Source organism: Cebus imitator, unplaced genomic scaffold, assembly GCF_001604975.1.
Source record: "Cebus imitator isolate Cc_AM_T3 unplaced genomic scaffold, Cebus_imitator-1.0 Scaffold156, whole genome shotgun sequence".
In the NCBI taxonomy this organism is placed as follows: Eukaryota; Metazoa; Chordata; class Mammalia; order Primates; family Cebidae; genus Cebus; species Cebus imitator.
In genome coordinates, this window is record NW_016107471.1 from 2,769,261 (window position 1) to 2,786,690 (window position 17,430).

Here is a 17,430-nt window from a genome sequence, read left to right on the forward strand (position 1 = left end):
CTTAGGGACCCTCTAAGGCCCTGAGCCTCCAGGGTCTTTCTCATGACATTTTCTTCAGTTTCTTGAGGCCATATACTGCTTCTCTTATTTCGTATTATTGCTCAAACGATTGGGTGCTGAATAAATGTATCTAAAATCAGTTCCTTTTGGTGATCATCTGGTATAATTATTTGACTACCATTTTAATTGAACAACACAGAAAAGTGTTTTTCTATTATAGATTGATTTTTTTTTTATAAAGTTTTTCTTTCTTTCTTTTCTTTTTTTTTGCATCTTAATAGATTAAATATTTTCTTGGCCATCCTAAGTAGTTTTTACTGTTGTTGGTGGTAATAATTGGAACGCACTGAAATTGCACTCATATTTAATTTGAAACACATGAAGACAGAAAGCCTGTTCTTGGAAACAGAAAGTGAGAGCACAGCAGAGAAATAATGAGTGTGTTCTGTATTACTCTTGTGGTAACTTCTATTCACTTTCCTTACACATTTTTCTGAATTTCATTTTCTCTTTTTCAGTTTTTCTGAGTCATTTTAGATTCAAATGTAAAGCTAATATCACATAATAACAAGATAGTGGCCAGTATCAACCCCATTTCTGGAGAGCTTCTCTAATCATAAGTAAGCAAGAGCCGCAATGCAAACAAATCTTGGAGAACCAAGGGTAATTTTTCTGGTTGTCTATTTGATGTAAAGAAGGTGTTTTCAGTTTTTCCTTTTAGATAAAACCATTTAGAACTTAAATTCATATTCTAATTTGTAGTGGTATCTCCTCCACTACTTCCCCCTTTCCCCAAATCTTTCACTTAGAAGTTCAGTAAAACAGAGTTCATAGAGATTCCTTTTATCTGTTGCATTTTTCCTCAGTCTACTTATACTGTTTTCCTGTGTTTAGCCAATCATCATATAATTTGGTTGTCTCTATTAGTTTAGATTTTTAAAATTTTATATCAAAACATTAAACTTTCCTTGGAAGCTTATAGTTATGGTCACCTGTTATCATCATTTATCCTAATTTAAATTCTTTCCTTGGTTTAAAAAACAAAAACTTGCCTACATGGTTTCAAGATTTCTGGCATGTGTATTTATTTTGTTTACCCCTCCTCACCTTAGTGGTTTAAGCATTTCTTCTATAAATGACATTATTATTTGGCTTGTTACCCCAGTTCATAATCTGCCAACTCTTCTTCCTCCATTACCCTTGCATTGATGTTTTCCATTCTCATAGGAAATAGTTCAATGTCACCTCTCCTTTTTAAATCTTGCAACAGAATTTTTGCAATGGCTACCAACCTGTCGATCTTGCCTTTAGACTATATTTCAGTTGTGTCGCCATTCAACAGCTTTCAGATTTATTGTCCAAAATCATTGTTCTGATCTTGTCATTTTTCTGCTCAAAATCCATTAGTAGGTCTTCATTTCCTACAAAATATAGCTCTTCACCTTACGCCTTATCTTGTATCTGCTCTTCAGCTGGAACTTGGCTATAATTTAAACAAATAGGAGACAGCATAGAATATAGGTTTTAAAGTCAGTCACACATAAGTTTTGAATCCTGGCTCTGATACTTTAGTACTGCATAAGCTTGTGCAATTTAGTTAAGGTATTGTAGCACAGTTTCACCTTTTGAAAAATGGGAATCCTAATTCTTGCCTGAAAGATCTCCATAAAAGTAAATGAGATATATGTTAAAACATACCATACAAATGGGTAGTCATCGAATAAATAATAGCCACCTTCTTCCTACTCTGATCTCCTAAGATAGAGGCAGATTAGAAGCAGAGTCAGAAGACTTGATTCTAATCCATCTCTAACTGATTAGCTGTGTTATCTTACACAAGACATTTAACTGTAGGGCTCAGTTTTCTCGTCTAAGAAGTAACTGTGTAAGTTGTTCACCTATGGCAGAGGTAGAAAAATAGCCATTGTCAGACTCGTGGCTTAGAAACTTGGCTCATTTAACCAATATGGTACTTACATTTTCTTAGCCAACATTTCAAGATTGACAGATTTCAGATTTAACACACACACATACTCACACATCTCTGAAATTGCAGCTTCTGTGGAAAAAATTAGGTCTGGCCATTTTGTTACATATCTTTGTGTGGCAGACAGCATCCTTTGGGGGATATATCTGTTTCCTCTAACTAGCTTTATGAATAGAAGTAATCTGGCTGGCCCCCAAAGGAACTGGAGGTTCAGCTCTTAGGTTGTGGGCTCCAATCAGCTCCCTCGTACCCCCTAAAAATGAATTCAGGAGTTTGTTTCACCTTCTCAAAGGAGACTGATAACCAAAAATAGTTATAAGTCAGTTGGATAAAAGATAACTAGGGTTTCTTCCAGTTCTCAAATCTTAGGGAAATACAGTGATTTAAATTTTTTATTTTCAGACCTTATTAGTCCCTGCTATTAACACTATGGTCATGTTGAAAGGCTGGGTCAATCTGGATCTTGAAATGAAAAAGTCTATAACCAGTCATTAGTGGGTCGCCTAAATAATAAGTGATTCAACTTCCTACATGATCTGACCCTCCAAATCAACTTTGACTATGAAGATGGCTGAAATAATTTTATGTTAGTTCTTAATTTTTAAGGTATATCTTCAGCCAAAGCAGAAGGGAGGAAGTATGAGGAAATAATTTAGTATTAACAATACTTCTATTGGAATTTGCCTTCTACTTTAGCTGCCTTGTTCTCTGAATGTACCATGCATTTTTCTCTCTCTGATTTTTTTCATGCTATCCTGTTTGCTTGGAGCTTTCCTACTCCTGTCTATTTAATAAATATTTATTTATTTCGTATCTTCTTTCAAAACCCAAATCAAATTACATTAAATTATTAACAAAACTACTCATTGTATATTATTTTATTCATATCTTTATTAGAGCATTTAGTTCACTGTATTGTAATGATTTGTTTTCTTTAACTCTCCTACTCAGTGTGTCCTGGTGTTTAGGATATCATAAGTGACACATAGTAGATACAAATTTAATGTTTGTTGAATTTAATATGGTTAAGAAGAGAGTATGTGGGCATTCCAAGTATATAGAACAGTGTAGACAAAAGGCTGAATCTGGAAAATTATAAAGTATATTTCAGGACACTGAGGAACATGGAGCAAAGTATTAATATTATTTTCGAGTAGCTAAAAATAAGGTCAGAAAAATATTGCAGATATATTTTGGAGACTTAAACTGTTTGTAATCATCCTTCCGTGTGGACAATAATAGTAGTCTATAGATGAAGGATGTGTGCTGGGACAAGGTGATGGCACTGAAATAAAAAGGAAGTGATAGTTTTGAAAGGTGTTATACAGTGAAAGTTGGTTATTCTTGGTGACCAATTTATATAAAATTTAGAAAAAAGGAAGATTGAAAGGTAATTCCAAGGTTTTGATTGTGAACTTACACAATAACAATGAATGAATGGCATCACTAGCAAAATTAGGAAAATCAGCAGAGGAAGCTGGGGAAATAATGTATTGCATTTCAGATATATGTTGCTGTGGTCTGAATGTGTTCCTCTAAATTCATATGTTAAATATTAATTACCAGTGTGATGGTATTAAGAAGTAGGACCGCTGGTGATTGAGTAATGAGGGTGGAATCCTCATGAGCAAGATTAGTGCCCATATAAAAGAGATACAAAGAAGCTGACCGCCCCTGCTGCATGTGAAGATGTAGCAAGGGGCCCCATCTTGGAAGCAGAGAGCAACCCTCACTGCTTCCAAATATGCTGGTGATTGGTTTGATCCAGCCTCTAGAACTGTGAGAAAAAAAATTTATGTTCTTTATAAATTACCTAGTCTCAAGTATTTTGTTATAGCAGCAAAGGACTGAAACAGTTGTGTTTGAGGTCTTCCATGTAGAGATATTTAATAAGTCCCATTCATTGCCTCCCAATCACTCACCTACTACCTTAAGTTTTTAGAAATAATTGAGATGTTTCAAGTGTAAACTCTCACTACTCTGGTCAGTAGGCTGAATTAGTGAGGTCCAGAAGTGATTACAATGAATTTAAATCTACTGATGTTTGAGAGGAAGGAATAGGCAACCTTTGAACATCTCTTTTATGACCTTTGAAAGATCAGTGTTCTTCAATACTGTGGTCATTAATGGAATTAAGAATAATCAGTGGAATTTATCCCTTACGACCTCAGAATGCCTGGTTACCCTTATATCCCAATTTAGTTTTGAAAAAATTACTTAGCATTTTATCCATATAACATTGTAGTTGTGGTGAATACAACAGGTATAATCTCTGCCTTCAAAGATATCAATAATTGCATTATAAAACAAAATGGAAGATGAATGAATTATACCTTTCTAAGCAGAATTTTATTCTAGTTTCTTCCCATTTAATGTAGTCTGATAATTTTACTTTTTCTAGATTAATATATGAAAATTCACGCTGTGAGCATTGCCCAAGAAATGGTTTTCAATCTTTATATTTTTTTAAATTATTGAATTTCCAACAATATGACAGTACTTTTATTGAAAACTAGTTTATTTAATTTTCCGGATAAATTTTTCAACTCATACACATTTTTAAACTCATACATTCACCCCTCTTTTTCAACGTTCTTTATCTTCAAAATTAAAATCATGTTCATCTCTTAATCATTGTATTGCTTTCATGAGTTAGTTTAGGTAGTTCCCTGCAAGAGATTTTAGTCCCCCTGCTTCTGCAAGTCAGGCTGTTCTTCATTTGTAATTTTATTCTTCTCCATGTGTTTCTTAAAAATTTCAATGCCATTTTATTGGGAACTGAAGTAATCTTCTATGACAATTATTTTTGAATTTAAATTACAACAATATTTTTACAATTAATTCAGAGTTTCACCACAGACGGCTCTATGTTTGACAACAGTTGTTTCTCACAGTTTATCTTTGTTTACTGTCTGTATCTGTTGACTATAAAAGCATTATGCAAACACAGGGAACCTGTCCTTTTGTCTGGAACACCCTCATTTATAAACCTTTAATACTGCTTACTATTTTATAATAATTTCCTAAAAAAGACAAATGTGGAAGCATGATTTTATTGTTAAATTATCTTTACTTTTTGGAGAGGGTGAGTCATTTTTAATCTTCTTTGCAAACTTTAATATTGTAATTTATTAGCTGGGCACTGTGGCTCACACCTGTAATCCCAGCATTTAGGGAGGCGGAGGCAGGCAGATCATGAGGTCAGGAGTTTGACACCAACATGGCGAAACCCCATCTCTATTAAAAATATAAAAATTAGCCAGGCAAGGTGGCTCAAGCCTGTAATCCCAGCACTTTGGGAGGCCGAGGCGGGTGGATCATGAGGTCAAGAGATCGAGACCATCCTGGTCAACATGGTGAAACCCCGTCTCTACTAAAAATACAAAAAAATTAGCTGGGCATGGTGGCGTGTGCCTGTAATCCCAGCTACTCAGGAGACTGAGGCAGGAGAATTGCCTGAACCCAGGAGGCGGAGGTTGCGGTGAGCCGAGATCGCACCATTGCACTCCAGCCTGGGTAACAAGAGCGAAACTCCGTCTCAAAAAAAAAAAAAAAAAAAAAAAAAAAAATATATATATATATATATATATATATATAAATTAGCCAGATGTGGTGGCGGATGCCTATAATCCCAGCTACTCTGGAGGCTGAGGCAGGAGAATCCCTTGAACCCTGGAGGCAGATGTTGCAGTGAGCGGAGATTCTGCCATCACACTCCAGCCTGGGTGACAAAAGCAAGACTCCATCTCAAAAAATAAAAAGAAAATATTATAATTGATTTGTTTTAGTCTTATTTTTCTGTTCATCTTGTATATGAATTTTTAAAACATTTTAGTCAAAAAAGTAAATTATCTTATGTTGCTGATTCTTCTCTGGATCAGATGGTTGCCTGTGTCACTTAGCTTATCTCTAGGATTATGCAAAAAGTCAATAAACTTGCCTTTATTGTAGATTTAATCCTGGATCATGCAAATTTATTATAACCATTTACTGTTATGAACATATTTTGTCAAATGGAATACATTAACTTGTATGTTTGGTATCTTAAATTATTTCTAGATTTTTGTTAGCTGGGTGTTATCTAAAAATTTCAGTTTAGTAATTTAAATTGTGAAGAATGAAAGAGGATCTGTTTAATAATAAAAATACTGGAGAGATCAAAGTTAGGCTAATTTTAGAAATACGAAATTTAATCTACCAGTTGTAGGGCTGTTGGGCCCCACATGGTTGTGGGGTGTCCCTTGTGCTGTGCTGAGGTGCAGGATCCGAGAAGTAAAGAGATAGGACACTGAAGAACTGGTGAAGAGCAGCTGGACTTGGGGGGGCCACACAACCTATGAGCAGAAATCAGTGAGAGCCCGAAAGCCCAGAAGCATTTGTATTTATTAGGTACAAGCAGGGGAAGGGTCATGGGTGAGGTCATCATCTATAGGCTTAGTGATAGGGCATACATAATCACATGAGTCACAAGTGAGGGGGCCACCCCATTATGTCACCGGGGCAGAGAGGTGGGCCGTGCACAGTAGGGGACCACTGCGCAGTGCGCAGTGGTAGAGGATCGTATACAGAAAAGGGTTCTACCCCATTAGGTCACCGAGGCAAGGAGGTGGGCTGTGTGCAACAGGTGTCATGTGCAACACTTCTTATCTGGGGACTGGAGATTTCAAAGGATTTGTAATAGAAGGTTACTGTAAGCCAATGCAGTAGGAGCTGACAGACTTGTGCTCTTCTCTTAAGATATTTATGGGAGGATGATTTGAGCTACCACAGAAGCAAGAAAAGACTGACGGGGTGTACAGCTGCCGTGACTGGTCACACCAGAGGGGTTCTTCTCCCTTAGTTATTTGCAGGCTCTCAGGCCCAAGGCCTACTTTCCACAGTAATTGGATGCAAGGTACTGTAACTCCTTTTTCAGGAGGACAGGCTCTTGCTCCAAGCCTGCCATACACTGTATGCCCTTTCAGGCAGGGACGCCACCGCCTGGGTCTTTGGTTCTTGCCCTGGTCTGGCTGTTTTCCCATGTACTGTTTCTGCTTTGCAACTGCTCTAGGCATTCCTCCTACTACAAACTACTATCTGGTTATATAGAAGGATTATGTAAATCAGCACTAAATGTGTCAGTACAGCTCCAAGTATAATACCTATATGATTATATAGAAAGATTATATGGAGCTAAGTATGATTATATATATAAGCTAGATATAGCAAGCAGTAATACTTCAGGCACTAATTCTGTAAACTAATATATGATTATATATAAAGGATTATATAAAGGAAATAGGTGAGTAATAACACTATAAACTAAGATATTCTTCAGGCACTAATTGTGCCTGGGGTCTGGACAGTTCTCCTTCCTTGGTGCCCATAGCGGGTGTTACCCACACCAGTGAAAATAGAATAATCCCAGATTGTTTAGGAGGTAAAACACTACTTAGTTTTTCTGCTTTGAATGTTTACAATAATCTCTAGGAACAAGAAGTAAAATACTTAATAGAATTGTCATATTTTAACATTGTGTGAGGTGAAAGATAAGGAAACTGTGAAACATAGTAATCTCAGTATCTTAGGTTTCAAATCGAATTAAATAGCTGGTTTAAGTGAATGGTATAGAACCTCTGCCTCAAAATAAGGTTTTTAAGTATGCACAGATATTCACAAAACTTTACATACAGTTTTAGGTGATTCATAGCCCTCATAAACTCTTAGACATCAGAATAAGAACTCCTGGTTGAAAACATTATTAGTATTACAAATTGGTTGAATTAAATCTTGATTTAGACCAACACTTGTCCCTCTTCATCTTTATAACTTTTGATTTCTTGTTAAGAAATATTCCATTTTCAAACATTTATTTAACTAATTTTTATCAAGTTCTGAAAACTGTTCGTTCTCTTCTGAGTAAACACTGCATTTCAGGTTCAACCAGTGTATAAGATCAGTGTCTTTAGGCTGATGCCAATGACAGTCACTGAAGCTTAATTCTTCCCTTTTACATAATGATTACAATCAAATGGGGAATTTAAATTTAATATTTAGGTTGGTGTTGTACTTATTTTCCATATAGCAATTACCTTGAATAATGGCCTGTAAAGAATAAAATTTACCTAACTTTTATGAACTGTACACATTATTACAAAAACTAAGGGAATAGTAAAGAAAAAGATCTGGTGAAGAGAGGGTAGGAGCTAGGTAGAAAAAAGTATATATTTACTCCGAAGACCTTTTGTTTGTTCCTTTTACTTTGCAAATGATTATAACTAAATTCAGTTAAGAGAGTACAGAATAGACACACATCTATTTTGCATTAATGTTGAAATGGAGCTTAGAATAAGAATGGAAGATGAAATTGAACTCAAATTAATGAAATGCACAATGGGAAAGAAAAATACAGTTTTAAGAGAGGGGTTTAACTTAACTCTACTCCCTCAAAATCCCCTATTAGTAATTTATTATGTTTAAGTTTATGGTTTCCCTGAGACAAAGAGACCTTTATGTGTCTTGCCTCAATAATAAACAAGTACTGGCCAGATGCAGTAGCTCACGCTTGTAATCCCAGCATTTGGGAAGGCTGAGGTGGGAGGATTGCTTGAGCCAAGGAGTTTGAGACCAGCCTGAATAACATAGTGAGACCCTGTCTCTAGAAAAAAATAAATTTTAAAAATTAGCTGGCCACAGTGGTGCATGCCCTTATCCCAGCTACTTGGGAGGCTGAGGTGAGAGGATCGCTTGAGCCCAGGAGATTGAGGCTATAGTGAGCCATGATCATGCTGCTGCACTCTAGCCTGGACGACAGAGTGAGACCTTTTCTTAAAAAACAAAAACAAAGACAATAATAATAAACAAATTGACAAGTCTTTATTATTTTTGGAAGCCCAAAAGTTTAGGGCCGGACCAAGATTTAAAAAGAGGTATCTCAGTAAATGGACAGTGGCAATGGCAGTGACTAAGATAGTGAGATTTTGAGTTGCTGTGGGGCAGTGGAGCCTACAGTGGTATTCAGAAATGAAGACCTAAGTAAGAAATTATATGTCTTCGGTGGGAAAAAGAGAAGAACAGAGGTTGATATCAATTCAAAGCAATTACTGTACTGAAATAAATATATTTTTTAGTATAGTTTACAACTGCATCACATTTTGACACTTTACAATTTTGAATTTATTTTGCATTTTGCTAACAAAATCATATTTGATTTATCAAATTTGAATTTATTATTCAAAAAGTATCCATACATATTTAATTTATTCTTAAATGCTTCTAATTTTAAATGGAGTTTAAAGTTTATTGGATTTCTGGGAATTTAGTATCTCTTGTTTTTTGTTCTTTTTTTGAAAACAGTTTGAGATTATGAGAAATTAAAACATTCTGGTGAAGCAAGCTTGAAACTTTATTCCAGGTATTTAAGGTATAGCTGAGATTATATATACCATATTTCACATCAAATTTAGTAAGAAGTCTTATTAATAGTAAAACTCTCTCCAACACTTTAAAGTTGATCCTGGGTCATGACATCCAGTGCTAACCAGTGGATTAGCAGACACTGAATAATTCTTACTTTCATCTTACCTAGAGCGTAGTACCCAGTGCTAACTATTGGACTACCATGTTGTTTCTCAAGGTGCAGCTCATCCATCCTTAGTCATGCCTTCATTCTACTGATGGAGATCTTGCACTCAGGTTCCAGAGCCCAAGTCTCTTTTCTCCTAGCAGGTCCCACATCTAAAAGCTAAGTGTGCATATTGATCTTTCTCTCAGTTTCTTCTTTAGTAGCCTATAAGATGTTCTGGCCCTAAATATTTGAGGTTTTAAAAATTCAATATTCCAATGAATTTGGAAAATTGATCCAAGTGTTAGGACACTCAGTGACTTAATTTGGACTTAATGGTTTGAGGGTTGCCTATTTATGTTCTAGACTGTGTGTTAGGACTATATATTATAGTTAATTGTTCCCCTCTGTGTGTCCATATGTTCTTGTCATTTATTTCCCACTTATGAGTGATAATGTGGTATTTATTTTTCTGTTATTGTGTTAGTTTGCTAAGGATAATGACCTCCAGTTCCATCCATGTCCTTGCAAAGGATATGAGCTCATTCTTTTTTATGGTTGCATAGTATTCCATGGTGTATATAATCTGTACAATAAACCCCATGACACAAGTTTACCTATGTAACAAATCTGCACATGTATCCCGACCTTAAAAGTTTATATAGTTAAGTACATAATTGTATATGTGTATATGAATGTACATGTATATACCTGTATATATGTATATGTTTATGTGTGAAAATTACATAAAACAACTCTATAAAATATATATTGTTCCCCATTTTATAGATGAAGAAATTGAGTCTTAGAGTAGGTAAATAAATTGCTCATGGCCACGTGAATAGACATTGTGAGAACCAGAACTCAAACTCTAGTGCTTGCTCATTCAATTCATTCATTGAGTATCTACTATGTGCTGGGCATTATTGTAGGTTCTAAGGATACAGCAGTAGATAAAAATTCTTGTCATCTTGGATCTTTCATACTATACTAGATGGTGATAAGTACTTTAAAATAGTAAAGGATCAGATGGCGATGAGAGTTCAATGGGAATGCAATTATTAATTAAACGGGACTCTCAAGTTTTCACTGAAATGGTAACATTTTAGCAAACACTTGAAAGAAGTAAGAGTGGGCCATGAAAATTCATGAGGGATGGTGATCTCAGACAGAGGTAAAAACAAGTGCAAAGGCCTGAATAAGCTCATTCCATGTGACATCCAGTAGAATTCTAACTGGGAATTGCTGAACCCTCTTCAATCCACATTGAACATTTGTTGTCTGCATACACTATAAATAGTAAAACACTATATCTCATAGACAATCATAAGTTATAACAAAGTAGCTTTATTCAAGTTTAGTTTTTATCTTATACATGGTAGGTACCCCTGAATTGTTTATTTTTTATTTAGCAAATTTCTAAATTTTTGTTTATTTGCATATTTTTGTTTTCTCTGAAATTAAACTATAGAAAGAGTCTGTTAGAGTTAAAATACTGTGGTTACATTTTTCTATTTTTACATTTAATTTCATTTTTATGAGTAATGTTGTTAAATGTGAAATTGCTTTAGGAATGGTTAAATGTACTTTATACATTCAATGTGATGTGAATATTGGTACAGTAAGGACATGCCTGTCAATTTCTTGTTAATTTTATTCCTTTTAAGAGCATGGTTTGCATGTTTATATAACATTTGTTCATTTCATATGCAACTATAAAGTAAGCTGAAATAGCTTAGGCAAAATGTTTTCTAGCACATAATTGGATGATGTAAATTGATTTCTTTTGAAAGCAATAGTATATATTCTATAGATTATAGGATTATGAACAGACTTAAACGTTCGTAAAACTTAACTCATCCCATCTTTAATTTTCAAAGTTTAGTAAGACAGTCTTTAGCTTTTGGTTAAGCTGTATTAAATGATTATCAAAGATTTAAGTCAAAAGTCAACTGTTGTGGAAGGCAAAGTCTTAAAATGTTTAAATTTGTATTGAATAAGTCAGTTTCTATTTTAGAAAACATGTTCGATTCAACTCAACTTTATTGAGCATTGTCTATCAGAGTTTTATTGATAAGGGAGAAAAATCAACTATGAAACTATTGCAGTAGTATTGAAGAGCATTAACAAGGCTCGAAATATAGTAGTGATGGGAGAGGGGGTTTTCAAATGAAGGACATTTTTACATCAGGGTTGATGGGTGGCTTACCATGGGGATTGAGGGCACAAGAAGCATTTCAGATAATGTAAAACCTTTTAACTTTGCCAGTGGGTGAGTGATAAGGCTATTAAACAAGTTAGAAAATAGAAGGGAAAGGTTTTGGGAGCATGAAAGTGTTCAGTTGAGCTTTGAACCTTTTGAATTGAAGATATCTGTAGGATATTTATGCAGGAATGAATACAAAATACTTCTGTGTCATTGTGAAGATTATAATTAAGAGGACACTGTTGATTTCTTCTTGAAATTCTGGGCTATAAGACAGATCTAGGCTATGTGTAATGACAATAGTGACCTTTCCCCAATCCCTTTAACAGCAAAATCTCAAATTTAGTACATAATTGCATTTTACTTTATGTCACATTCTAAATTTTCTAAATCACCTTTTTCTCATCTGAGATTATAAACATTCACTGGTGCTGTTGAAGTCCTTGTAGTGTCCTCAGTAATTACTATTACCATAGAGCCTTAGGAGAGTTTATTTTCCATTTGTAGTTGATGGTGCTACAATAGTAAGTGTATTGAGGGATTACTGTCATTCATGCATTCATTCATGCTGTGTGCAAAGTATTGTTACTTACAACTGGGCATAAAGCATAGGGTTAATTTGTTTCTGCCAATAGATATCACAATAACGTTTTATAAAGATATTTCTTTTTCAGAGACTTATTTTATGTGTAAAAATTACTTTTTAATTTCATGAAACCGTTATTTATTTTTGAGGCAAGTTCTTGCTTGTTGCCCAGGCTGGAGTGCAGTGGCATGATAAGGGTTTGTTGTAACTGAGCAAGTTAGAGAAAGTGCCACACTCTTGAGTTCTGACTGAGAGTCCTTTATTGCTGGCGACCAAGAGTCAGCTTACACTCAAAAATCTCTCAGCCCCAAAGAAGGGGCTTAATTCCTTTTTATATCTTGCTTAGAGAAGGGGAGGGGGAGCCTAGCTGAAGCAGAATTTACAGAAGCAGAACAAGCAAGTTATATAGGGAAGCTGGTGACCAGGAGGCAGGAGGTTCCCATGATTGTTGATTACTAAGGAGTGTATATACAAGCGATTCCCATGATTGCTGGTTACCAAGGGGTATATTCAGTACTTGTCATACAATCAATCAAGGAGGTATTCATAATAACAAGTGGGCTTGCCAAGCAGGATATGGTTACAATGGTTATATGTTTCTGTAGTTCTAAGTACAGCGTGACCCAGCACAGTAGCATGACCCAGGTGTGCACTCAAGGGGGAAATGGCAGGAGGGGTGAGGAGGAGGTTAAAATGGAGTCTGTCTGGCTCTCAGCAAGTTGGAGCATGTCTGACTAATACAGAGAAGATTAGCACAGGTTCACTTTAGCCTTGACTTCCCAGGCTCAAGCAATCCTCCAGCCTCAGTCCCTCAAGTAGCTGGGACTACAGGTGTGTGCTACCGTACCCAGCTAATTTTTACAAATTTTTGTAGAGATGATATCTTGCTATGTTGCCCAGGTTGGTCTCAAATTCCTGAGCTTAAACAGTCCTCCTATCTCAGCCTCCCAGACTGCTGGGATTACAGGCGTGAGCCACTATGTCCAGCTAATTTCTTGAAACCTTAAAATTAGTTTTGGTGGAGAGGGCGGTGGAGAGGGGAATGAAGAAAGTGAGATAAGAAGATAAAGTGAGTATACAATATCTTAGGATGTCACTGTATGTTGTTCTCTGCCAGAGGGGATGCTTACCAGAGAGTCAGGCCTTCCTAATGCTTTTCTTTACTGCTGTCTTATTGATTTCCTATGTTGTCCACTGTACTTACTACTGTGGCATGCTAATGGAATATGGGAATTAAGACCAAGGTCTGAAGTCAGACTGCATTGGATTCACATGCCCTGCCACCTAGCGTCTATGTAAACTTGGATACACTACAGCCTCCCTACGTCTCAGTGATTTCCTCTGTAAATGGGGATAGGAGCACTATGTAACTCCCTTATAAAACTGTCACCTGAAAGGTAAAGTGCTTAGCATAGTGCCTGGCCCATAGAATACATGCAGTAAATGTTAAATAATAGGGATGAGTTATTGTAAGGCCTGTCTGTATTGTTTTCCTTAAAGTGCTGTATAACATTCAAGTAGGACAACAGACATTTATTTTTATTTACTAGTTATAAATACTATACATTTAGTGATTATGTTACTTTATTTTTATTTTTAAAACTTTATACATTTTTCTAACTTGAAAATTTTACAATCCCAGATGTATACATATGTCTCTTCTATCTTTGTCCTTGTACACAAATTGGTTCCTTGTATACCAAACAAACAATTGAAAAAGAAAGAAACTGAGATACATCCTGGTCTCATATTTGTAGAAAATAATCTCCCCTGACTCTTTCCTTCCCTTTTTCCCTCATGACCAATTAGCCTGTTTTCTAAGAACCCATCTTATACCTATCTTATCAGAAACCTCTGTGGAATAGTGATATGGGATACATAAAAAGTAAAAGTAAATATAAGTAAAGCAGAAATAAAGCAGAACAAGGACTTCCAGTAGAGGGAGATGTAGGCCAAGTAATCAAGCCACATACCATGCAGGTGTGATAGGCAGCAAATTTCGTTTTCCCTGCTTAAAAAATCTAAGTAGTAATTCATGTACTAAATATAAGTTAAGTAACACAGGGATTTCTGTTTTGTTTGTTGCCAAATCCAAAGTGATTATATAAGTACCTAGGGAAGAACCGTGAGGACTATATGTATTTATTGCCATTGCCCCATAACTTTCTCACATACTGTTTCAGAGATGGAGTCAAAACTAGATCATCAACACCTCTCTTTCTAAATCTTTAAAAATAGCAAGTAATGGAAGTTACAAATTGGATAACTTGAAAACAAAGAAAGTTCAGCAGCTATATTTTTATAATTCAAAACAATTTTTTTCATGGAGTTCTAGACTATCTAAGTAAACTAGGGTTAGCCCTACATACCATAAAATATTGGACTGAATTAGAACACTGTCATTTTTAAAAAAAAATATTTTTGAAAAAATAATATTGTAATTTAGATCTTTAAATTTTTGAAATTGCTGAGACCTGTAATTAAAGAAAATTAATAGCACTTATTTCATGTTGGATTGGATTTTTCTCAAGTTTTTTCAGTAGGATAGCTAAGTTGATTTTAACGTTTACTTTTCCAACAGAAACATCACAATTCTTTCTTTTGGCAACATTGTCCAATAGCTAACTATTATAATGGTCCCTCTGCACTTTGAGATTTAATACTCTTATTCTATCACACTCTTAAGAAATTGCTGCCTTGGAACCTGGGGATGTTGAGACTCCCTTTAAACCTGAGAGTTTCACTTAATAGTTGACTGAGTTTTCTACTTTGTATCATGGTTAAATATTTTGATGTGAATTTTATTACTTTTGGCTGAATGTGTAAATTCAGTTTATAAAATATCCTCAGAAATTTACATCATGCACAACATATGTCTTAAATGAATTTACTCTAGTAATTTTAATTTCTGGTTAGTTGATTCAGAAATGGAAGGTACATCTCTGCTGATTTTATTCATATTAATGAATTTGGTAAACATTACTACCACCAGCTTAATAGATATTAGCTTAATATGTAGTTTTTATTTAGAATTCTGCAAACCATCACTTATCTTGCTTTAAGTTTTGTCAGTTGCATCATTATTCTTTAACAATTTTTTTAATTTAATAAGTAATGACCAAAGATCAGTTACGCTAGAGAAGACTTAGTAGCCTACAGTATGGATTTTTTTTTTTTTTTTTTTTTTGGTAGAACTAAACTTCTTCCCTGGATTGCAGCATGGTTTGATCAGGTGAAAATTTTGCATACTTCATGTAAGCAGAAGATCTGTATTTTTTTGAATTATTCAAAATAGTTTTCAACGAATGGGCCTGATTGGACTTTCCCATCTAATGAGTATCGTTGAACCACTACAGACAAATTGGAAGGCTTTCTTTTAACTCTTTTAAATAAATTAATATGCCTTGAAAATGACCTTAGAACAATGAGATTGAGCTTATCTGTCAGTGTGCCTATGTGCATCCATCAGAATAAGTGGGGGTGTGCTGCAGTAATAAGCTTAAAATTACTGACTGAAAGCAATGAAATTTAATTTTTATATATGCCCCGTGTTCATTGTAATTTGACAGTAATGCTGTCCTTGTAGTCACTCAAGAATTCAGGCTGAGGAATGTTCCATCTTGACACATGCTTCCATTACAGAGCTGAGGGGGAAAAAAAAAAAAAAGAGTACTGAATCTTCTGAAACTCTTAAAACATTTACCTGAAAATGGTATGGTTCACCTTGGCAAGATTCGGCCACACCTGAGTTCAACAAGGTTCATGATCCTCCTACAGAGGAGGCACTGGATATTTGCAAACAGTACAATGGTTATTCATTCTAGTCTAAATTAGTATTTGGAAACTACTGACAGTTACACACTAAACTTATAGAATGTCTGGTTTAAAACTGGCCATGGGAAGAAAATGAGTTGTTTTCACCAGGTTATAATCTGATTAGTTTTGGAATTCATATTGACAGTGCATTGAGCACATGCACTCCGCCCCCCTGCCACAAGTCTGCATCATACAAATGATGCAAGAACTGTTTTACAGGGACATTTATATACCACTGGGGATATTAACATTGTTCCTCATACAGTGTGGACGGGGAGTAACAGTGTTGCACAGGCTGACTACCTTTAAATGCACGGTTATAGGCCAGCCAGGACAGTTCATAAATTTAATAAATATATTACTCCAGATTTTAACCCTCCCCTCCCCTCCCTTCCCCTCCCCTTTTCTCCCTTCCCCTCCCCTTTTCTCCCTTCTCCTCCCCTTCTCCCCTTCCCCTCGCCTTCTCTCCCTTTCCTTCTCCTCTTCTCCTCTCCCCTTCTCTCCCTTCCCCTCCCCTCCCTTCCCCTTCCCTTCCCCTCCTCTCCCCTCCTTTCCCCTTCCCTTCTCCTCCCCTCCTCTCCCTTCTGCTCCCCTCCCCTCCCCCCTTCCCTCCCTCCCTCTCTTCCTTCCTTCCTCTCTTCCTCCTGTCCTCCTGTCCTCCCTCCCTCCCTCCCTCCCTTCCTCCCTCCCTTCCTTCCTTCCTTCCTTTCTTTCTTTCTCTCTCTGCTTCTGTCTCTGTTTCTTTCTTTCCATAAAAAAAGTCCTGACTGTAATTTGGAGTTTAAATTTTTAATGCATAAAATATTAACAGAAAGCTGGTGTTCCATATAGCTAATTGTTTAAATACTAAATATAAATGGAGCCATTAGATATATTGCCAAAATTCACAACAAGATGAAGTATTGGAATTGGTTATAAAATTAAGTGGTGTTCATTTGCTGTTTATTAATATCACACAAATTAACCATTAATTAATGCTGAAGACTTTTTTTATCTTCACTTTTTTAGGTATGATTGATTTTCCCAAAATATTTTGTGAAAATTCTCAGAAGCTGATGAGTGTGGAAGCCTTTGCTCTGGCTGCGAAATACTATTCCGTACAAAACTTGGGAATATGTACTCCTTTTGAGCAGTTGCTGGTAGCCCTTCAAGGAAATCAAAACCAGAGAATCGGTATGTCTATTTATGTGTGTGTGAGTGTGCCTGTTAAGTAGTTAGAAGCAATAGTTTGTTCATATATGTGTATATTTCCAAAATATTAATTTATTGTTAAACTTTAATTTATAAGCTCT

The 17,430-nt window shown here is 35.6% G+C and overlaps 1 protein-coding gene across 3 annotated transcripts in view; it reads left to right on the forward strand.

Moving 5' to 3' along the window:
- Window positions 1–17,430, forward strand: part of METTL25 (methyltransferase like 25) — a 123,778-nt gene that overhangs the window by 7,115 nt on the left and 99,233 nt on the right. For all 3 annotated transcript variants that reach the window (XR_005202619.1, XM_017543506.2, XM_037743846.1), the window contains exon 2: window positions 17,147–17,311. Coding sequence is in view for 2 of the 3 variants with exons in the window: in XM_017543506.2 (XP_017398995.1) it covers window positions 17,147–17,311 (165 nt within the window). In the remaining variant the exon portion in view is untranslated. The remainder of the gene's footprint in view (window positions 1–17,146; window positions 17,312–17,430) is intronic.